The 25,224-nt window shown below is 38.8% G+C and overlaps 1 protein-coding gene across 1 annotated transcript in view; it reads right to left on the bottom strand.

Moving 5' to 3' along the window:
• Positions 1–25,224, bottom strand: part of LOC149484125 (zinc finger homeobox protein 4-like) — a 46,022-nt gene that overhangs the window by 6,014 nt on the left and 14,784 nt on the right. The window contains exons 2-3 of the mRNA XM_089701660.1: positions 5,969–8,732; positions 57–2,764 (exon numbers count right to left, since the gene is read on the bottom strand). Coding sequence (XP_089557786.1) covers positions 57–2,764; positions 5,969–8,696 — 5,436 coding nt within the window. The 5' untranslated portion in view covers positions 8,697–8,732. The remainder of the gene's footprint in view (positions 1–56; positions 2,765–5,968; positions 8,733–25,224) is intronic.

The following is a 25,224-nucleotide window of genomic DNA, read 5'->3' as shown; positions in this document are numbered from 1 at the left end:
ATAATCATGAAATGTTAATAATTAATAATTATTGATACATATTGCAAAAATCTTACCTGTTGTTGTTGCTGGATTAATTGTTGTTGTTTTAATTGGGCGTCATGCGAAAACGGCATTGCGTCGAATGGTGGTGGCGGCAGCATGAGCGGCACCAAGGGAGGCTGCAGGTTCATCGCTGCGAGGGCCCCGACGTTCAAGCCGAGAGGCAGCCCCAGCGAGAGCATCTGGGCCACCATGGGATGCAGTTGTCCGAGCTGCTGTTGCAATTGCAGCATGTTGAGTGCCGCCTGCATCTCTTGCACTTGTGCGGCGAGCAAAGCTCCAGCCTGCGCTTCACCAGAGCCGTTCGCGTTCTCGTTGAAGTTGCCATTGCTGTCACCACGGGGTGAAGGCGAGCGGTCGCCTTGCGGCGCAGGTGATGCGGCCCGCGGCGAGTTCGGCGCACCCGATTTCCTCTCATATTCAGATTTAAATTGCTCCGCGAACTGTTCCAAAAACTCGAGCGGAACTTTATCTTTATGCACTTCTTCACAATGAGTCTTTAAAACGAACACACTAGAGAACTCCTTATTACAATGTTGACACGTTGATTTGTTTTCACTGTCCGGGGGCTTCTCTTCGGGTGGCGGAGGCGGCGGGCTCGGCGCCCGCGCCATCTCACGTTCCTCTTGCAACTTGCGGCGCTGATTCTCATTGTACTGCATCACGAGGTCGAAGCCGAACGTTTCTAAAAGTTGTTTATACATTTGCGAGTTCCTTTTGGGCGGATTGCCCTTCGCTACCATCTCGTCGAGAGCGGCTGCTTCTGCGTCTCCAAGTGGCGAGTGCGCCCGCGCATCGCCAAACGGACATAAAGTAGCGCGATGTGCGTCGAGTAGCTCCCCAGTCGGGAATGACGCGTGGCATCGCTCGCACGAGGCGCTACCTGCCCGTGGGGACCGAGGGCTACCTGGGCGAGCGGGGGGCGAGGAGCGCGGCCCCCCGCTGCTCGTAGATGAAGGGGATGTATTTTTTGGCGACAATACGTCTTGTAAAATTTTGGCGGGGTCGTTTCTATCCGGCTGCTCTACTAAAGGCCGTGTCAAGTCGACGTGGCCCGCAGCGGCGAGCTCTTGCAACTTTCCGGCACGTGTTTGATGCAAAACAGATCGCATATGAATATCTAACGTGCTGCCTTGCGTATAAGCCACTTTGCATATGTTGCATTTATATCGTTTACGGTCATCCTCTTCGCTCGATGTACTTTTTGGAGTGAGAGTTAAATTCGATGGCGCTGTTCCCGCGCCTGGTGAAACGGGCGGATTGTTATTGTTCTGTTGTTCTTGCATGGCACGTTTCAATTTGTGTAAATGACTGACACTGTTATAATGAACCAATAAGATATTTTTCTGTGTGAATGATTCTTTGCATACGTCACATTTGAACGGTCTGTTAGGATCCAAGTATTTTTCCATAGGATATGTTAATTTTTCACCTTTTCGATGTAAGAGCGTCTTATTATGTGCGGTTAGATAAGATTGCCTTGTAAATGCAACTTTACATCGGTGACATTTATATTTTCTGTTTGGATCATTATAAGAATCTTCAGCCATAGCTTGCGAGTTCAAGTAATCTTCTAAGAATTGTTGATCTTTGTAAATTATGGAATCATCTGAATTTTCAGCGTCATTGTGACCGGACTCGTCAGCAGCGGTGGCACTTGAATCTCTGTCTTCCATTTCTCCCATGTCATCATCTGGTGTTCTCAACGCTTCTTTTCGCAATAAATCTGCAGTAGCTGGGTCTAAAGCTGTACCCTGGCTTGATTGCAATAGGGGATTTGACGCCAAGCTTCGCTTGAATGCAGATAATTCATCTTCAGACAGTTCAGGGTGTGAAGTCTCCACGTGTTTTTGGAGCGCCAGTATTGATCTAAAGCTGCGTCCACACAAAACACATTTAGTAGCGTCGCGTATAACATGATATTGTGAATGCAATTGAAGCTTTTCAACTGTTTTGAATGCGAGACTACATTGATTACAACGGTACTTGTAAACGTGTTTCTCCGATACCGACATGTTTGCAATAGAATTGCGCGCATGAGCTTCTTTAAAGTGATTCTGTAGGGCATGAGCCGCTTCAAAGTAACGATTACATCCTTTCTTCCAACAAACGTAACCGGGACCTTGCGGTGTTTGTTTTAATTCTAAATGGCCTGACTCATTTTGATGATGACAAAGTTCGTCGACGTTGCGGAATGTTCTGCTACAAGTCGAGCATCTTTCTGTCTCGCCGTCCACACTGCCCTCTGAGCGTGGAGATGAAATCTCGCGTTCATCATCGCCTTGTCTTGAATCTTCTCGTTGCGCTTGCGCACCGCCATTCAACCAATGGCTTTGGTCTACTAAGAGTAGAAGGCGTTGTAGACCTTCAGAGTTCACGGAATGGATTTGCATTACATGTCGCTCGAGCGCGGGTCGGTCCTTGAAGGCGTCTTGGCATAAAGGACAAATGAAATGCCGCGCTGTATCACTATGCATAGAATTAACGTGAGCGTGAAGTTTGCTTTCACTATCACAACTAAAATTGCAATACGGACATGGGTGAGATCCCGTAACCTCTTCTTCGTCTTTCTCACTGGAAGTTTGTTGCATTGATTGCTGCGAAAGCTGTTGCTGTTGTTGTTGCTGTTGTTGATGTTGCTGCTGCTGATGTTGTTCCAAAAATCTCAACATCTTTTGTTCTTGAGTCAACTCAGGTTTCTGATCAATGGGCTCCTTAGTATCTGTTGACAAGATAAATAACAACGATTATTATATGTATCGTGTCACTAGAGCACGGCATGTACGCGTGGGCGTATACCACGAACTTTCCTCTGCGGAATGTGCAAACCGAATGGATAGTAATCGGTAATCTGAACATGTTAACAATGTCTACCTACGTCTACGTGAGATTTATCTACAAAAAAGATTATTTTTATAAATGAAGCTAACTATTGTTCGGTGCGAGCGTTTGTTACTATTCTGAATTGAAGTTAAAAATAAAATTCTTCTCCTTTATATTATTAGTAAGACTCGTTTTGTTTGCATCGTCCCAGCAAGACAAAGGTATTGCTCTATCCATCCTGTACGCACACATTCTCAGACGCATTAATACTAACGTAACAAGTATATTGTAATTTTGCACACAAAGGAGATACAGGACGGGCAAACAATCATTGTTCATTATTACAAAAGGTTCGAATATTTCGCTTCGCGTCAGATCAAATGCATTCGGCAGATCGTATGTGGATGTGACAATGAGTGCGAGAGAGATGTACAGCTACTAAGAGAATATGTAAGGGTATTTATTATTTGACCAGGGATACGTCCGCGGCAGCGTGTGAAAGAAGGTCCGTATTGTTTACGCTTAAATAAGGAAGGTGAAAGAAACGACCGATGCGAAGAGCGGAAAGATTCGTTAATATAACGTTACAATTATACTTTATTAGATGAGCAACCGATATTTCCATTGTTAGATAAAAACTGAGACTGACTATCGATAAATGTACAGTTTACCATAAAAGCGACATCCGAATGCGACTTGAATGTGTGAAATGATCACGACACATTATATTTTTTCACGCCAAATATGTGATAAGGCGAACTCCGTCGTAGATTAAGATAATACTTTTTGTGGGAATGAAACCCATGATCATAAAATAAGGACATTTTATTTCGACACCAAGACAATGGGATTTTTTTTATAGGGAGATGGACTGAGGAACTGTTTGTAAATTCATAAAATCTGTTCGATTATTAAAATTCGAAGACCAAACTTTAAACGAATAGCTTGCAAAGATAAATCTTACAGGGAACAAGTAAGGGGCGATATTTACAATTAATTAAAACTGGAAATTATCTCACAGTCCAGCGCAGCTGAAAGCAGCCGGTCCCTTGTGGAACTCGTTTCATAGTTTTAAGCAGTTGTAACCGTTACATCTAATGAAGGGGAGAGGGATAAGTAAATCCGAACGCGTAATAATAATCAAAGAGACTGACCCTAATCGTGGACTGGAGTGACCAGTGAATGTAATTATTTATGACGTAAAATCGTCGTCCGACAGTCTGGTAGGAGCATAGAACAATGGCCAGGTAAAGGGACCATGTCTGCATAAATACGATCTCCAACGCTTTTTGTCAATGGACAAAGGGTCTTTTCTAAGGAAACACCACATCGTTATGGCGTCGTAAAGTAAGTATTGTGCAGTATGTGCTTTGTTTTGTGAGATTTGGGTCAGGATTTTTACAATGTGGCGTCTGGAATACAATAAGCTTAAACAGTGTATGTCGCAATTTGAATTGGGGCCTGCGAAATTAATTTAATAGAATTGTATCGAGTAAAATATTGAAGAATTTATTTTGCCGTCAACTTCCAAATAATAAATTAAGGACTTCAAAAGCAACATACCTAGTAATACGATGTATTTAAGTCAAACGAATTTTTTAACGATGTCAGCATAAAATTAAATTCTATTACTTACACGATATTGTGTTAATAATGTGTTGAATTTAATTTAGTGTCTTCTTTGATAATAACCATATCGATAAAGCGAAGACTTATTTACAATTTCGACAAATTTTTCGTCCAATTAGTGTGTCGAGGTTCAAAAAAGGGAGAGTTAAATTTATGGACGTCAATCGTTTAAAGTGTCTACTCGGTAAGGTGAAAATAAGTAATAAGCATAAATATGAGGGACACAATGGTGTAGTAAGTCGGATTTCTTTCGCCTCCACATTTCTCTCGCAGTTTATTGTATTTCACCGTGGCCATAAACATCAGCGGGCAATGCGGCCGGCGACATTGTTAGATGATGTAGCAGCCTCATCACAAGGGGGCAATCATTCTTAATGCGCGACGGCCACATACGTAATGCGAGTCATTGTCCCGCGTGCGGTACTTATGGAAAATTCGCGTTCTCGATTCAAATCTTCTCGTCGTCTCCCTCGCTCGCGGGGCGGAGTCGCTTCCGACCAATGGCGCAGCCCGACTGTGGCGACACCGTGTAAGGCGTACGTTATTAAAGAAACCTGTTCTAATATTGTGCGCTTCAAATTAAATTTTGTCCGTGTGTAATTATCTCATTATAGTAATTACGAATTCCTCGCTAAATACTCATCGCTTTAAATGGTCGCGACTCGGCTCGAACACGACGTGTCGGTCACGCGTCCCCCGTTAATGAAGCCTTCGATGCCGATAATAGAACGTACGTTATGTTAAACACCTTATTTCGCCGAAAACTTGGTGCGTAAAAAAGAAAACTTTTGTTATTTAACTCGATCAAAAGTGAGAAGTTTGTAAAAAACGCAAAACAAAATTGATTAAGGAACGAATCGTTTTAAATTGGAAACCGATAGTGACGTTTCGAAATCACATTCATAAGTCGGTTCAGTATTATTTTATCGATATGAACACCGGTAATGGTTCTAGTTACATTAATTTTAATGGAATTTTCACGGTTTATAGTATAAAATATTGCAAAATATGTTAAGTATAATAGTTATAAATAACAATGTTATGCTCACGAAAAGTGTTGCATAAGCGACATCTAGTGACAAGTGAAAAAATTATTCACGAAGTGGCGCACGCGCAACTAATTGCATTTTATTTTTTTCTAAACCTTTTGTAAATGTTTGTTCTTATATTCGTTTCTTAGTTTTAAGTATCATTAAGACTTGTTACTTAAAGAGACAATAACTCGAGGAAGTGTGCAGTACAGTAACAATAGGTTTGTCATGCTTGGAAAAATATTAGTGACGAACGCGGAGCAGTTTCCTTATTAACACTAAATTAAACATGTTTTTTTCTTTTGCTTACATAATTTTATGGGAACCTATATGGAATTTATTCACGATTATTTAAAACAATTCTTTTTTAAGAAACTCGTTTGAATTTTTCATGCTTAATTTATTTTATAATCAACTAAGTATAGAATACATTATTAACTTACCATTTTCTTGTTGATCGAATGGACTGGGTAACTCCGGTGGCTGAGGTATGACTTGGAAGAGTTCAGCCACGTCTGGTGTGGGATCCTTGCCTTCTGACCGACGTTGAAGTTGATGGATTTGTTCCATTTGCAGATGTTTGACGGAGCGCACATGCTGTAAGAGTGGTAGGCGATGTGGGGCTCCGAAACCGCACAAACCACAACGGTACACTCGAGGGCGATCACGTGGTATTCTTGATGCACAGTCTCGAACATGTCTTAGCAACAGCGTGGCTGCCTCGTGGCGAGCACCAGCTGCGTGTAGTTGTAGTTTATGCGCCGAATTCGTATAGTAATCACACGCGCAGCATCTCACTTGCACACCACCTACACCTGCACCACCAGTTCCGACACCACCGCAAAATTTCAATTTCCACTCATTTCGAGGTCCACCTTCTTTCACATGGTTAACATGTTGTAGCCTTTGCAGATGTTTGTCTGTTTTGCAATGCAGTTGGAAGTTTGCTTTCAAGTTTGTTTTGTATGTGCATAATTTGCAAACGTAATGACCAGCGACTAGCGCCAGAATTTCTTGCTCTCTTATCTTGGTGCGGTCTTGAGCTAAGTGGTGACCCAAGGCTTCCAAGGAATCGGTGGAGAAACAGTTACATATACAACAATGGAAAGTCCTTTCGGGTTCAGGGTCGGCTGGTTCTGGTGGTGGTTCCATGGCGTCAGGGTTGAGACCCACGTCTAAATGTGCGCCAAGTTCAGGTGGAGATGGTCCAGGTCCGCCGGTCATCAGCTGAATCATAAGCGCTTGATTGTATGCCATATCGGCTAATGCTGCTTCTGGGTTTGGTGGTGGAGCATCTCCCCCATGGAAATGCAAAAGGCTTTCTAGTTGTTGTTGACTCTGTTGTCTATGATGTAGGGCCGATAAAGTCTGCATATGCTTCACATTTTGTTGTAGGACAAGCATGTTATGCGTATGTTTTTCAGAAGTCATGTGTATCCTCAAATTTCTTGCTACATTAGTCTCGTAGTTGCAGACGTCACATCTGAACGTTGGCTTTGGTTTTTGTCCTAAAGGTGAGTGATGTGGTAATGGTGGTTTATGCGCACCTGGTGGTGTATGTTGTGATGGAGGTAAGTTGCTTTCTCCAGGATTGCCACCATTTTGTAACTCTTGCATATTATTAAGATGTTTATCCGACTGCATATGTATACTTAGGTTACCTTTTGTCGTAGTCGAGTAGTTACACACTTCACATCTGTAAGGTTTGTATCCACAAGTGTACGTCTCACCTCTTGCTAACCGTGGATGAGGTTGTCCTGCAATGCAGTAAATACAACTTGTCTCTGCTTCGGGATGTTTCTCTTTCATATGAATTTCCAATGTTTCTTGATATTTGTAATGCCAGTTGCACTTCGGACATTTGAGTGTTTTACATGAGTTTCGACTGTGCATACCAGCTAGTGGTCCACCTAATCTACCAGAATTTAAAATAAGCTCGCATTTTGGGCAATCAGCACCTGACGGCCTTCCACCTAAATGGTCTGGGCATACTCCTATTGTAGTGCCCGACAAGAAAGCTGGTGGGGCTGCTTGGAATGGTGGAGATGAATTTGGACTTCCACGTGGTTGTACTGACGCGTTAATAGTATGAGGATGAGCTACTGAAATCAATGAATGTTGTGGCATCAGAGATTCAGCCATTGATCTAGGTGGTCTCCACGCAGGCGGGCTAGGTCTTCTGTCATCGCATGATCCATTAGGTAACATATTGTCGTTTTCTCTATCCGGTGTCATAAGGTCTAGCCTTTTATCTACTGATGGACTCGATAATTCTGACATATTTGCAGGGCTACCAGACACGGAAGCACGTGGTGGTGCAGCAGCACCTACAGGTTCTAAGAATGAGACTAGTGGTTCTTTGTCTTTTCCGACGCACTGAATGATGGCAGATGCATTTTCCCTCGATAATGCATCTCGTTCTGTATCAAGTAATGATAAACTATGGTCTGACTGTGCATGCGCTACAAACGACTTCGCGTAGCCAAAGCTTAGTTTACATATAAAACACATTAGAATTGGTTTAACTGGTACACTAATAGGACACTCAGGGGTTGGAGACTGGGGTCTCGGAGTCTCTTTTCCTCCACGAAAACTGAACACTCGATAACTATGCATAACAGGCGCGTCAGGTCTCGCTCTCGCTCTTTCAGCAGCCAGTCTTCCATAAAGCGCACCGTATAAAGAAGGGTTTCTTGAAACATAAAAAGCACTCGCAATCTGAGGAAAGTCAAGTTGTCTCTCGACGACGTTGCTGTCTCTGCTATCGACGATGCAGCCCGGTTCTATTTTAGGTAGATCCGATAAGCTCGTTTCACCCTCCGATAGTTCAGGGTCCTCGATGATGTAAGCGGAGCCGTCAGGATTGTAAACTATCTTGCCGTCAAAATGTTCAACATCAGAGGAGAGGAGCGGTGAGTCACGTCGCGAGGTAAGGTCTACGGCGTCCGGGGCAGCGGGCGGCGAAGTGGGCGCGGGGGCAGAGGACGGGGCCGGAGTGGGCGCTGCCGGGGCTGCCGGCGCGTTTCTGGGTTCCTCCTCGGGGCTCATGTTGCCGTCGTCGTCGTCTGGCTCGAGCGATGCTGAACTCTGCGGGTCGTCGCGTTTGCGGCGCCGCTTGCGCTCCGGAGGCGGGCCGCTAGCGGGGCCGCCGGGCTGCAGCGGCGTGGGCATGGCGCCGGGCGTCAAGGGCCGGCATCACATGCTCTCCTGAAACAATTCATAAATACTATGTTAAAATTTTACTTACTTTTAACTATAAATATATCATAAGAATCAAATTATAATATTAAAGTTATAAGGCTGATATTACTTTAGATTGTAATCAAGTTGATATGTCTACTGCGACATACGAAGCTATTCCTAATAAACATTTTAAATATTTAAATTAAAATACACGATAATCGGCCCTTATCTATCCGATATTTACGCAAACAAATGCCATCATTTATCCAAATGACAGCCCGTCAATCCTGTCAACGGCGACACTATTACAATTAAGCAACCAATGGTCTTGGAACTCGGTAAACAAACACATATAGATCATGATACGAGATTTTATACGATAGTGATCCTTCTGGCGTACACTATAAAGTTAAAATTCATAAATGCTATATAAATTTAATTCTCGAAATAGATTGAGTAATACCTACTAAAATTTGTTAAAAATTGAGATTAAGCCGTCATCTTCGTTATCTACAACGTTATCATTGATAACTGTGTCTCACATACGCCCGCCTAACGAAGGCATGAATATTATAAGTATTTTTACTTATTTATTTAGTTGACAGACTTAAGATAACTAATCGCTGGATTGACGTTTGACACAAAATAATTGATGATATAAAATATTACCTGGGATGACATTATTATTTACTATTTATTAAGGTATTGAGTTCACTTTTAAATACATATTATTTTCCTAACCACTCACAATACATAATTCACTTGTGATGTCGATCACAGCCACGGTTATTTCTACTAATTTAGCATTACTAATAAATTAGTTTTGCGAGTCTCTAATCACTGACTAATGAGTGAATAATACCAGGATGTTAACGATAATGTGTTAAAAATTAAAATTAATCATATTTCCAACCTTACACCGGATGTTTAATATTGATAAACTATGCATTTAAATTAGACATTTTTAACAATTAAAAGACCTTGATATTTTTTCGTGTGTGGACAGAACCGCGCCTATTTGTATGTTTGCTTAGCTAACGGTCGAGTACAGCCCTTGAGAATGATTGTGCGATAAATTATTATATTACACCAGAATTCGATAAAGTCAATATTTACTTAAACGACAGTTATTCTGTGTGAAAGAAATGCCTTGTCCTGGGATCCAATTGACGTGTTCGCCGTCCTGATTACGGGTTTCTGCTTGGAAACGAATAATTCAAACAAATTATTAACTTCAGTTTTTTTCTATAATGCGCAATTAAAATGTCATTTTGTACAGCATCGCCATTAGTTGATATAGTAAAAGGCTTTAATTACAATTGTAATTATCCAGCATTTCGCGGAGGCAGCAATTTGTAGATAATTTTGCAGTGCTAATGTGTATGGAAATTATGCAAAGAACCGGTAATTAGAGAGGTGAACGCTCTAAAACACATGATTTCTTATGACTCAATTTTTCCAACTAAAGAATGAATCTCTGTTTGTATTTACGTTCAAGAGTTAACGCTTTCTAATAAGAAAGGCGATGTATAAAATATTACTTTACATTGAATAAGAACGCCCATTCGCACGGAGCTGTGTCATTAAAATAAAACAAACGCGAAATTATAAGAGGCAAATAGATGCGGCTATAATTTGTGTTTTGCAAATGGTGTTCTAAAGTGGCACTCAATAAGGTTAATGTTTAATGAGGACGCACGTGCAGGGATTCCCATCGCTAACAATCAGTGGTGTCGTCAATTACCACCGATGCCCTGATGTAAGCAGCAGAACTAATTCCCAATAAACACTCACACATACAGTGTCAGCGCAAATTGTGTGCATGTGAGCGTGAGAAAAATACGACGGAAATATTTGTTCCGATGCACACATGCGTGTTTTTGCATGACTAGGTATTAACACACACACACGCGTGCAGACACACTGCCCGCATCGGAACTGACTACAATAATTGCTATCAGTCATAATGGCTTTTAAACACGCTTTTAAAATTTTATGAGGACGTGATTAATAAACGAATTAATTAGGCAGTTGAATCGGAAAGGTAACCGATACACATAATATTTATAAAGTATTAAGAAGTAAATACTTTCAGACTTGATAAAGTAACTTGAGTAATGAAAGGACTCATTAATGTTCGGTCTAAATGCAGTTCGTGATCCATGGATCACTTTCGAATAAGAATTTACTGTTTATTAGAAACCACGACAATCGCTGCGCTTACCACTTTCCTTAATGTCGTAGCTGTTATTATCATAAATAATTCATGCTGGTGTGGGGGGAAATTTATGAAATTCGTTTGTTGCTTGATTTGAAAATCAAATACGACACAGGTACAATATGAGAAATGGCAAATAGAACGATAGAATTCATACTAACAAAAAATTGAGATGAACGTCGAACATTGTGAACAAAAATATCTTTATAAACGATCTTTACCTAATCTTACATTCTTTTAAGCAAAACTTGAACTATTTAAGAAAAACTTAAACCACGTTTACCAGCATAAAATTGGATACAAATATCAGTTTTAAAATAACTAACATTATATTGAAGACGGTTTAATGCTTTCATAAGTGTGTGGAATGCATGTAAGATGTACGTAATGAAGGTAGTCTTGTTAGACGTGGGAACGATCGAGTAGAACATGGTAAGGCTCGATCCGACATTGTCCACCGTTAGGGCTTAACTTTAAACCTTCATTAAATCGTAATGGATTTGAACTTGCATCGAAATTGCTCTTTTTACAGCAGCTGTAATGGTTATAGCTGCAACGTACGCTTGTTCGTGAAAATAACATAATGTAAATATGGTATTAGTATTACCTAGTTGTAGTTGTTTTTGTGTTTAAGTAAGTATGCCATTATGCAAAATACAAAAGTTTTTAGCTAATGTCATTCCCCATTTATGTTAGACATGTTTTAAAACTATGTATATAAATAGAAATAAAAAATTAAGAAAACGTTAATTTTAGTACACCTACGCTAAAGTGATATGCATGCAACAAAGTAACAGCAAAATTCAATTTGCAAGCATTACTAGTGCTTGAGCATTAAATATAATACCTATTATCCTATAGAACAAACTAGACGACAATATAATTAAATAATCCAATGAGAAAGGTATAATTAAAACAAAGTGACTGTAAAATTGCGAAAGACGATCCGTTCTTATACCGCGCGACGTATGTGAAATGCGAATCTTGTAAGTCAATTAGCGATTCTAATTTAACTTTCCCATTAATTTGTCATTTTAATTAAAGCCAGCGTATATTTAGAAGGAAAACCCACAAATAAATAACAAGGCTTAGAACGTGAGCGAACCGAGTAATCATCTAAATGAGATCGAATCATAAAGAAGATGATTTTATGATTTATTTGCTTTCGAAGCTAATTGTGTGAGGCGCCTGTCGGCTGTCGTTCGACCTCTAGTTAAAATCATGGAAAAGCCTCGTAAATTATTTATCTTGTTTATTAGAAACCAATATCTAATAGTATCTACTTATTTGTAAGAATCTTGAGTAGGTACTTAAGTATTCATGTAGAGTAGTGTCTAGTTAGGTATATCATGTAAATGTTTTATTCTTGTTGGCGTTTTATATTTTGAACGATAACCAAATTTTCATTCATTCATTTACAAAATAAATATAGGAGCAATCCTAATATCTTTAACCTGTATACCTTTGTATGATGCTGCAGGTAACCTAGCAGGCGCCACTCAGACCATGTGCTCTTAGGAACCGTCAATTTTAGCTGTAATTATTGCGGACCCTTCGATACTTATTTCTATTTTTTAAGAGGCTTAATTGTTACAACAGATGACTTTTTTGTCGAACCACCTCAAAGAGAGCGGAAAGGCATCAAACGGAGCGTCGAATTTGGAAATAATTATACATAAATAGTCCCTTGAGCGGCCGATTAAGACAATTTCTGAAGCAAATTGCCGCAGACGAGCATAATAGCACACACGTTCCGTCATAAATAAATCTGGATTACGTTTCGTACGAGATTAAGATTGATTCGATCTCGATGCTTTCTGCTATTAATGCCCGCGCCGGATAATGTTTCGATCGTGTTAATATTTCAAATCATTATATTCCATTTTTGTATGTGATTTGTGGGATAATTACGATCGACAAATTGCGGAGCGTCATTAAAAGATAACGGGTGGATATCGGACGGTCGGTCGATCGTAATTAATGATCGATACATGTGAAATAATTAATTAGTGGCGAGGTGGGATCCTACGGCGCCCGGGGCCGGGCCTGGAGTACAAAAAACAATGACGTGCGGTTTTTGGTTCAGTCGGCGCCGAAGCCGTGGCGACATCCGCTGATCAACCACTATAATTTGGTAGACCACGAATTAGTTTTAATCACATTTCTGTGAGATGAGCGTGACGCCGAACCAGTCTCCAGAATGTGTCATTAATGATAATTTCAATGATTGTGTTTTTTCCATAGCGTAATTATGTGGCTCTCGGTGTGGGTTAATCAAATTTCAATATGAAATTACTTTTCTTGTAATTATATGTGACTGTAATGGAATAAATATTAACGTTAATAGAGGTATCGGTAATATTGAAAGTTGTTATATATTATTGAGGAATTGTTTGATCGTGGAAATGAAAATGTGGGAAATAAAGAAAATGTTCATAATACATAGTTTATATTTGATTTGTGTCTTTTTGCAAAACGAATAACAACATTTAAATTTCATTTTAAAACAAATGTTACCCATGCTAGTCGTTACCAGTTAATTTTAGCCTCCCACATCGATCTTGAAGCATCCAAATCACTTATGTGCGCGTAATTTCAGGTCTCAGCAATAATTATAGACCAATTGTTAACCTCTAATGAGGTTACCTAAAATCAATAGCAATTAAGATTCTCACGATATCCACGATACTTCAAATCCGTGTTCCATCGAGCTGCGTGTGCGCAATTAAAACGAAACCAGCAATCAGCGGCCATGTTTGTACGGACGACGTTAATAGCGTTCAGTAATTACATATCAGAATCATGCTATCGTTGTTTCTCGGAACACTGATTGGATTAATAGAACCTATTTTAGGCTTCATTTAGGTGTTTATCCAAACATTATTTTGACCTTTCATTTGTTGAGGGAGATCCACTTTACATACCAGAAGAAATCTTGTAACACAAACCGTTTTTAAAGTAGGTACCAGTTAGTCATACATACTTAAAAAGAACTACCTGACATACATAAACGAAAGATTACCGCAACAACAGACGATATTGTCACAGTCATATCGAATACGCCGCCACAATTTTATTCATCCTCAAAACTAGCTGTCGTTATATCCGGGAGAATATCCAAATTCAATTACAAAGCCTCCGTGAGGTGTGCCGTGCACCCGCGCCTCCTAAAGGGTGTATAGCAACTCAATTTCTCCATATTATTAAGACGTAGGGTGAGGGTAGGTTGGGGTGGCGCGGAACACAAAAAGAATGCTAATTTAAAATTCCCATTGCTGTGTTTGTATGCGCGCGCGCTCTATGTATCACTGGAACAACAAAAGGCGGAGGAGACCCGCTCGAGCGCGTAATTTCAATCTAATATTCAATTTGAGACGCGAACTTCAACCATCTTTTATTTATTTGCCGGGATCTAAGCGTTTTTCATGAATTCACACATGATGGTACAGCGCAAGTGTTTTATTAGCGGCTTCTACGACTCCATTGTTGCCAAATGTTTTTATGAGTGCCGAGAGATTTGGCTTTTATTTCGTTCGTGGTTGGATTCGTTTATTCTTATATTGTTCATAAAATTTACTATACATAGTGAAGCGAGTATATAAGGAAGCATAACGCCTTTTATTAAATCGTAAGAGATTTTGTCTTCACGCGTTAAATTCTAATTGTTCGATAGAAAAAGGGCGTCGAATAAAACGATGAAAAAATGCAGTAGTTAATATAAATTGGATACAGTTTATTTTTATCGGATAAAGAGTGGTTTATTAACTTTGTTTATATTAATTTCTTGGAAAGAGCGGTAAAATCGATTAACATAGCTTTGCTTCCGTAACAGCCACTACCTAAACGTGATTGGTCATTTGAGTATGGCCACAGATAATTGCTCTATTCCACGCTACGATCAAATAAATATCTGCTCACAATGCTTATTTGTGATTGTACTTTCAAAGTAGATGAATAATAATATGAGATTGTTGATTCTTGTTAAATGGTATTAAACAAGTTATGTAGCAAATCATTTTAAATGAAATATTGTAAGAATTTCCATGTGCCCTTATCTCATATATTTGTATGAAAATAAACAAGGTATTAACTTTTTTATAAGTTAAGTTATAGAGTTGCATCCTAGAGTTGCACTTTTCATATTTCAAGGCGCGACAGAAATAGACATTTATTTAATTTGAAAGTGTTGCCAAAAGTCTAAGAAGATGACCTCACTATTGTTTATATTATCACGATATTTAAGTCGTGTTCGTGACGAATTTGTATCGAAGCCCTATCAGCCTTGACTTTAAACAATACTTTTGCTGATATTAATTGAAGGCGTAGCACTGTGACCATGTCTAATGCTTAAAATGGATCAATTGTATCGCAAAAATCTAACATTAATCGTGGATGGATATAAATAATGAACAAGTCTAGTATGTTTACATAATGTGGTATGTATAGTTAAATTGTAGGTTCTGTATAGCGGTAGGTGGGTATAACAAGTAACATCAGCCATTGCAGTTAAGTATTATTCTTACATTTAGTGTGTTCAGAAAGCGTGCGCGGGCGTTTCTTGATAATTTGCCGTCGACCTGTCTCTTGCGACTGCGCATTTATTTTTATTGACACGTACAAAACCCATTAATTAGTTTAATACAATTTATTTATAATATATGATAAGAAATATCTTAATCTTCATACTTTTGTTACACGTATTAAACATTATAATAACTTTTTATTACCTCATTACCCCAAAGATAACGCGAAGGAAGTTATTTTTTATTTAATTATATTTTAAAGGCACTCATGATGTAAGCTCAGCTTAAGGTTGTTATTCATCAGGCACCCACTCCCGAGGCTGTATTCATAAAAAATAATAAATTACAAAAGGCGAAGCAGATAAAACCGACATTGTCGCATGATAAATGATCAGATTTAAATTTAGGACCAAAACTAAAGGCACCTCATATAACGAACGCGACGAGCCCCGTTTATAATTATAATTAATATTCTTACAGTATAAAGTGGCCGGTGATAAAAAAATCGATGCGAGAATTAATAACAAACAAATGGGCTACCTGCCACGTTTTTTGTGACTCCCACAGGTAAGGCCGCGCTGATGAAAGACTCGTATGCCTGTCTTAGGTTCTTAAACAATGTCCGTTTTGACACGGTTGCACCTTTTTATGGGAATCGGCGGTCTCATTCATAGACAATGAGTAAACAAGCAGAAAAAACGAACCAACACATTTCGCCACTTGATAACAGATGGCGACACGTAGCGAAGATAACGCAACCGGCGACTTATTCGCAAAACGCCTTACAAATATGAAATATGAGTTGAATGCACTCCGAAGGTTTCTCGTTTCTTTAAGTGTGACTTATCGAAAAGAAAACAAAAAAGTTACATTTGTAACAAGAAACCATCGATTCGAAATACGGGACAAAAGAGAGGAACTCTCTAAATGTGATACCATAATGACAAAACAGAAATATGATTTCGATTAAATTGTGTGAACGGGACGGCGTGATTGGCCGGTCGTGTGTTGAAAAGAGACGTGGTAGTTGTTAATAATAAAAATATTTTATTTGTATAGTGGGGTAAAACACCCCCGCTGCGGGCTGTTTGGTCGGGACGGCATCTATCATCATTATATTAACCGATTTAACACTTTTGAACAGATTCCTGTGTCAGTTGGTGGTACGTTTACCCGGGGGACAAAAGTGCACATTGCAATGAAACTTGAATAATGTATTGAACTATTATATTTCTTTCAAATCGTGATTAATGGTTTGCGCTCTGATGATATACGTCGAGTTCATTTTATTTAATTATAAGTGAGTTTTAGCTCCAAGTTAGGTTATAGTCTACTGGCTGAGTATGGTCACATAGCTATTAAATAGACATGTGGAAACGAGGCCAAACTAATTTAACAGTCACATAATGAAGTCATATGATGATTCCTTTTATTCATTATGATTGTGATAATTCGATTGTAAACTTACAAACCGACATAGTGTTAATGGAAAATTACTATATTTTACTGGTATGGTGGCAAATGATAATGTAACTAGAGTTTCACACGCACCCAGTGACAACATATAAGGGTTAAGTAGCCCTTTGGCCTTAATATAAGTGATATGTGGTGCAATGAATATCTATTTACATTGACTACTTGAAAAGCACGACTGTTTGAACGTTTGTCATAATTTAAGTACACATTGAGCATACTTTTAGAAAGCCAACACTGATGTTTCGTAATATATCTCAGAGAAAAAATGTCTCAGAATAGAATTTAGTAAGAGCTACTTTTTATCTACACGTGTAATTATTTCATAACTAATCGCAGCTTGTTATTAAATAATCGTTTGAGAAACTAAACGTCAATTAGGGTAAAAGCCGGATAGTTGCGCCACTTTTCAAAAAAGCTATATTATGAAAAATTATGTACTTAATAAGAATAATGAAACATGTATATCAAAAGATAGGTCTTTAAACCATCATATTAGCCTATTTTATTAAACATAATTCTTAAAGGTTTTGAGTAAATCCTGTTTTATTTGACCTCTCAAATGAAGGATAGTTGGCTTATCTAGCGGATAGTTGCCTATCGTAAATAATACTTCAGAGGATACTTGCCTCGTGAGGGGATAGATGCCTCACAATATTTTTTTTTAATAAAAAAACAAATTTATATCAATTCACATAAATCAGTCTTTATTATTTGTTACAACTTTGGCATTAATCATCAGAAGCGAGGGATTTCATCTTTCCACATCGCATGCAATACAGTTTCATCCATATTAAATATTCCATCTGGTTTAACCAGCAATTCATTCTCAGTTAAGACAGTAGGTAATAAGTAGATCAAAAAATTTTGCAACGTCTTCTTGTTGAGACCCCTCGCTCTTTCAATTGATAAACCCTCAGCTTGCCTCAAAACTATTTCGGGATTTCTTTCCAGAAAGCTTTTTAACCATTGTGGCCCAGCCGTTATGCTTTAACCCCAAATTTTCGGCAAACTAGTAAGCTAGCTGACGAATTGTATTTCTTTCAGGAGGAAATCCTGCGTCTCCGAGCTTTAGTATATGAGTCACTAGTCTTTTTTCATTTTCAAAATCAAGGACAGGGTATTTTCCTGGAAGTTAAATAAAAAATTAGCGAAATGAATATTGTATCGGCACGGAGATGCCTTATTACCAATAAAAACGCAATAATATTAATATTTGCTAGTGAAAGAATTTGTAGTTGCGGATAGTTGCCCCGAGAGCAACTATCCGCACAAGTTTCTAAGGCGACTATCCTTTTTGATACGGATACTTGCCCTTTTTATTTGCGAAATAAATCAACAATATTTTGCAATAAAATGTAATTAACAGTATAATTTAAAGTCTAATGCACGCAAAGAAACATAAACTATATTGAAATCACAATTAGTAACAAAAATATTCAATACAAATGACTTACCAATATAGTTTCAACGCCTATCGAAGTTTCACCGCGGAACAATTTCGCTCGCACAGATGAAACGCGTGATTCTACACAAACGATTGACGTGGCACTGAGGTCTGCGGGAGGGGTACTTACAACTATAGTAAAGCGTTATTGCCACTAATGTCCGTAACATAGTGTATTCGAAACTGCAGCAAGTATCCCACTGGCGCAACTATCCGGCTTTTACCTAACTCACATTAATTGACATGTAGGTAGCATTGACCAGCATTCACGTAATTAAAGAGTTTTCTAATCATTTCTGATCTCGTCTCGATCTTATAAATGTTCATGTACCTACGATGTGAAATATGATGGGAAACTTCTAGAAATAAAAACTATATTATTGTTGTGTTTTAACAATTTGGTGAATATCCTAGTTATTCACTACCTACTAGAAGGTATGATAATTTGGTAGACGTAGAGCATATACTTAAATTGCAATATTTGGGTATGATGATTTAAATTACATGACTTTAGTATGTCAAAGTTCATTGATTAAGGAGCTTTTATAATCAAGTAGTTTCACGTAAAAATTAGCTTAATAGTTTTGAATCCTAGTCATTTAATTGTAAAATAATTGTAACAATCGTCCGCCATGGTCTATTTGAATATCTAATGTTTAGGGAAATGCAATTAAGCCTAATGATGCGTGTCAATCGAGATTGATATGCAAATAACTGACTCGCCCATGTTCACCAATTTTTGTTCGTTAATCTGAGTCATTTTCATTCAAAGTATTCATAAGCAACAATTGATTAGCCATTGTAATACAGGCGTTGTTTAGAATTCCATGTGATGTGATTTTGTGTGTGATTGTGATGTGATTTAGTTTCATTTCAACATATTTGGCTGGTTGTATTTAATAAAATGAACAACATTATATACCTACTTAACTATGTTTTTATGTCTACTAAATTCAATGCGTAATGGTAAAAATATGTATGAATTAATTCATTAAAAATATAATATGTCACTGTCAAATAAATGCCGACATAGAGACAAAATATTTCCAATAATATAATCAAACAACATAAATATTCATTTATAATTTATCCATTAGCAGCTCGGCCGTAAACTCATATTGTTATCGTTTAAAATTCGCTTTAAATGCAAATTGTATTCAAATGAAACTAATCATTTATCAGTAAGCGCAAACGTATCAGTGTCATATCAAATCACGAAGGGCACCCATTCAAGTGTGCCCGTATGCCGTATACCCAATAATTAGAGGCGCTGATTAAATCTCAGGATAAGACTCATTCCATTAATTACTCCCTACAGCTAAATACACGGCCTCGCTTTTTGCGATACACAATATAATAAGCATATTAACCGGGCCGATGCCATAGATAGGTATAAAGCCTCGGGCGATTCTCGCTAATATCCTTATAATGCTGTTAATATAGAAGCGAGCTCGCTCGGCGACACATTCTCTCACCGCGAGGTCAGAGTGGAATGACCAGTAACCGCCTAATGGAAACCAGAAGACGTTCGTTACTCGAATCACAGTTGTCCAAGACACATTCGCATTACAATCAATTGAAAGCCGCTCACATCGTGTAGTCTATGATATTGCGTGGAGCGTCGCGTGTGGCGGGCGGCGGGCGGCGCGGGCGGCCGGCCAGCTGTTTGGCTGTTAGCGGTGATAGTGCGAATGTACGCGCCGCTCCTATAATGTGTACTTTTACCAGTTTAGTGCTGACGTCTAATCAGGACAAATTAACGTATGTATTTTAAAATCGAGTTTATGTCACACGGAATAAACTGAACTTAAGGTTTACAGAAAAGCTCTTGGTGAAGATGCATTTAAAGTGTTTCTTTGTTATTGACAAATTTGTTAATTGATAATGTTGAAAAATAAAAAGAATTGATGTTGGCTCGAAAAAGTGTCGATAAAGAATTTTTATCGCAAGTATCTGAAAAGTTTAATTAGACGGTCACGTATCGGCAGGACACGTGTGCGCGTCCATCTGTGGCAATCAAATTAGGAAGCAAACAATGCGACGCAGCGACCGAGCGCCCGAGCGACCGGCCACCCCACGACAAAACGTTTTCACGCAATCTTCGATCACCGGATTAAGGGACAGTCTCGTCTCGTACGTTTTATCTTCGATTGTCCGCACTTAACGCGCACTTAACGCCGAGTGCCCCTCGAGAGGAAATTGAAAGCGATCGCTTTCCCTATCTTATCTGTAGTGTTACACTAATTAATCGATGTAGCGATCATCGTTAGTGTAAATAATGGGCGCATTGAAGCGTCGCAGGTGATATATCGGCGTGAATAGACAAAAGTGTCGCGGGCGGAGCGGACAATGCGATGGAATGTCGTCGCGGCCGGTCGTCGTTCGTGCGGCGCGCGGCCCGCGGCCCGCGGCCCGTCAATGCGGATTATTAATAACTCGCTCGTACCCGACACGATACGCGACGCACTACAACTCCCACCTCCGCGAGCCGCACCATCCACTCCACCCGAGTCGTGTACCTTTGTGTATTCAACGATCATTTTAATAACAACTATGACACGAGTTGTCATCCCACAAACTCACTAGATGCATACTTTATGAGATCTCGTCGAGAACCTCGAGTATGTGGAGCTTTTGAAGCTTCGTGCTACTTACTTCAATTTAGCGAGGAAAATCTGAACCAATATCGTCATAGAATATTGTTATGAATTATATTAATATGTCACGGCTAAAGGTAGGTGAGAACATAAACTTAAGATTAGCCGGCTAAACTTAGGTTTATTTTCGACGAGGTGTTAATGTTAGTTTGTTCTATCTTTAGCCGGCTAAACTTAAGTGTAACCGCAGGCCCGTGGCTAAAAATGTCGGGGTGGGTAGATTTGGTTAGCGCCGGGCCGGTGGAGGGCTTGAGGGGCCCGCACAGTGCCAGAAAACACTCGCCCTGTTCCTTACATGTATTATAGTAACCAAATCTACCCACCCCGACTCAGGGCAGAAAGCTGGTGGCTAGGTTAGGTTAGGTTAGAACTCTTAAGACCCGCACGAGCCGAGCGAGCGCAGCGAGCGTGCTGCGGCAGCAGCCGGCGAAGTGCCAGAAAACACTCGCCCTGTTCCTTACATGTATTATAGTAACCAAATCTACCCACCCCGACATTTTTAGCCACGGGCCTGCGGTTACACTTAAGTTTAGCCGGCTAAAGATAGAACAAACTAACATTAACACCTCGTCGAAAATAAACCTAAGTTTAGCCGGCTAATCTTAAGTTTATGTTCTCACCTACCTTTAGCCGTAACAAATACAAAATTACAAATTACCACTTTCCGTTAGATGCATTCCAATTTCCCCCAAGCTCGATTATCCTCCGTCCCGTGAATAGTGAATACAATGCATAACAATAGGGTCAGCGCGGATTATAACAAATTCCCCAAATCGTGTGGGTTCATATTTTCGCGTAACAATAAGACAAAATAGTGATAATGTCGCATGTGTACGTAGCTGCATTTGGAACTAATTGGGATAACGTTTCATAATACTTCGATTATTGAATGCGACATCTGCTCCCACGAACTCTGGATTCAACTGTGAAATGAAACGCGAAGAATTAAATTGGAATTTTCGAAAGCCTAAAGTGTTTTAAGAATTTGTACAAAAAACAATATATCAAGGTAAGTGAATAACGCCGAATAGCGAAGCGTATCAAAATGAAAATGCACTATGAAATTACCTTTCACGATTTGATGCCGATAGAATTAAATAAGAACAGTTTTTGTCGCCAACTGCAGAGATATCATAAGTTTGGCAGCCCTACGGTGTCACGTACTTTGTAATATCGAAATGAAATCGTCCCACATTTTTGGTTTCCATTCGAGATAAAGGTATATTTATTGGTTCTGCTCAGACATTGTACAAGTAAATAAAAATTTCGAACGAGAAACGATAATTAATCGTTTCGATAAGCGACATCGATACTTCTGCGAGAGCGATAACGACAATGATTTGGACTCGATCGCTGGAGACGCTTCTAAGAGATATGTATAATAGATTCGACATTTAACAATTAATTGTTGAGCAACACGTTTTTTATGTATTAGCCTTTTTATATTTCTTTGTTGGACGTGTCACGAATCATTTTTTGCGTATCCATCGAATAGTTATAATCAATGTCGTGAGAGATGCGATTGAATGTTGTTTGTAATTAGCTTTACCGTTACCATACTTTACATTTTCTACGGGTGGGCTCGATGCAACGTCGCAGCCGTGACATGACATTCTTCATTTTGTTGTCAAATAATACGATTCTTTAAAAAACTTAATAAACAAGCAAAAAGTGTACGGTCACTGGTGGCACATTTTTTGTATTGAAGCCTCAGTAGTACCACTGCTATTAAAACATACGCAATAGGCAAATAACAATTTACTTATTGACTCTCACAGAATCTTTCTTAACAACGTGCCAGTAAAAAGGTATGTCAAATTAGTTATAATTGTAACCACTTCGATAATTTTCCAGAAGCTCATATTTCAGTTTGAAATTGTTTAGTGACTCGAAATTTGATTTATTAACACATTCCGATGCTAATTGTCGTGTCGCAAGAAAGTCGTGTCGTGTCACACTTATTAAGTGGAGACGCGACTTTTTCTCAAAATTTAATTATCGGCATTTGTATGCCACCAAATAGGAAATCGCTACGTGAACCGACACAAGGCTTTGTTTGCGAAACCACTTATGATATTCTATTAGGTATTTTCTAGAAAGTTGTTAATTTATTCGTATACCTTACAAATGAAACTGTCAAAGATAAATAAAACATCATTTTTGAATTATTCTTTAGTGAGCTACGAACAACAAGGGTGACGAATGTTTAGTATTATACCCGTGCCTTCGACGTTTTTATAAAAAATGGCTCATCATTTGTCCCTAAACGATGCTATATATTCAATAGATTCAATGAATACGACTTTAAGATTACAGATGTACCAATTTGAATTTAATATTCTGTTTAAATAAGTAAGCACTTAAACATAAAATACATTGTCGGCATAAATATCAAACACATTACGGCTGTATAACATCGTTGAGTTTAATATAATGAAGTAGTTAAACCCAAAAAAACAAATTAGCATGAGCTCTCTAAAACAAATAATATAATTTAATTTACGTGTCAGCGACGACGTAAAGACTATCAAATTATAGATACAACTATTTGAAAACATACCACTCGTGATCGTCGCGTTAACGCGCCTCGACCAATGGGATCGTCCTGAAAATTGCTCATCTCCATAAAACGACCGACTGAATTAACACTTTCATACTAATTTACACCTTATTTGTATAAATTAAGGTCCACATTCACCCGACCGTTAGCCCGGAGACAGCACAGGTAATATGTCAAATGGCTTTACCAGGTGTCTGACAAATAGAAAACTCCTAATTAAAATAATTTACTCGGGCCGTAAAAGGAAATACGCACTCGGTCGTAAGAAGTTTAATTAATCTGCTGACGCAACCGATGGATCGTTTTCCTTATATTAGTGCCCGAAGCAGTTTGTACAATTGATTCTGTATGTAGCAATAAACAACTCCAATCTGAACTGTGTTTGTGTTAAAAATTTGAAGAGTTAACTTAAAAGATCGAAGCTGTATGAGTGTTGCTCGGACCGGCGTACGTGGCCGGCTTTCGTAACCAATAATTGTGATACACGTATTAGCACTATTAACGACCAAGGACGAAAACCTAATGCTTATTAATTATAATTTGTGAGTCGACGTTATGACAGGAATGATTGTATTTCACATAATTGAAGCAAATTGCCGTAATAAAATTATGAAGGTAACGCCATTAGAATCTGTTCGAGACAATGTGCCCCTAATGAACGTCGGAACGGGTGAAAGAAATTATTTACGCCACACGACAGCGACATTTCTAACGTGGACAGAAAAGAAGATATAGAACCTATGTAATGACGCAAAGTGAATAGACATCAGTAATTACAGAGCGCACCGGTGCCTTAGTGCGTATCGTCGCAACACTAATGCTTCGCCTCCAACAAGGGGTAATTTATAACATTTTGTATCGCATGCCCGCTCTATGTATTTCAAATTCGAAGCTATCGCATTCCGACCGGAGCCATATATTATCGACATTAAATAAAATATGTTGTGATACAATAATAGGTCCAATATATCCGGTTCTGTGAAGATTCTATTGTAATAAAGAATGCGACATTTCGAAGACATTAAAGTTCTCCGGATCGTAATAATTAAAGACGACACATTTTAACATTAAGACACCCACGCGCGCTCTATGTTGTGGCATTAAACTCGTATAATTTGTGTTAATGCTGTAATATATGAGACTTTAGGGTTCCCTTGGCCGGCGCGGGCGATCGAACGCTCGATGTTTAATAAAATTATCAAAATCTAAACAGGTTTTTATGGCTCTCGTGCGGTACACTGGCGGAGGCTGCGTCCGAACTTATGAATGGAAATGAAATTTTGGTTATTTCAAAGTGTTTTTGAGGTCGTAAATTATTTATCGCCGCGTGATGTTTCCGTCGGACGAATTTAAATGTTTGAATTGATGATCGCGCCGATTCTAACCGCTACCGGATTTTAAATCCGTATCTACATAATAAATAGCTTTTTATTTATAATTTCATTCTAATACTGGCATATTAATAAAAATAAATTTGACGTTAGATAGATTGTAAACTCCATTAATTACATCTCTCGTAATAAATTTCCTTTTTATACTTTTAATTTATTATTGGCTGGTAAAAACGCCTGCACGATATTTTAAATTATATTGAAACTATGTCATCGCTTAAATGTCAATCATACTATTATTATAGAC

Source organism: Colias philodice, chromosome 12 (assembly GCF_061535455.1).
Source record: "Colias philodice isolate Cphi_HAF_F1 chromosome 12, ilColPhil1 Martin Lab GWU primary, whole genome shotgun sequence".
In the NCBI taxonomy this organism is placed as follows: Eukaryota; Metazoa; Arthropoda; class Insecta; order Lepidoptera; family Pieridae; genus Colias; species Colias philodice.
The sequence above is the reverse complement of the archived record's forward strand: the minus strand, read 5'-3'. Positions and strand labels throughout refer to the sequence as shown.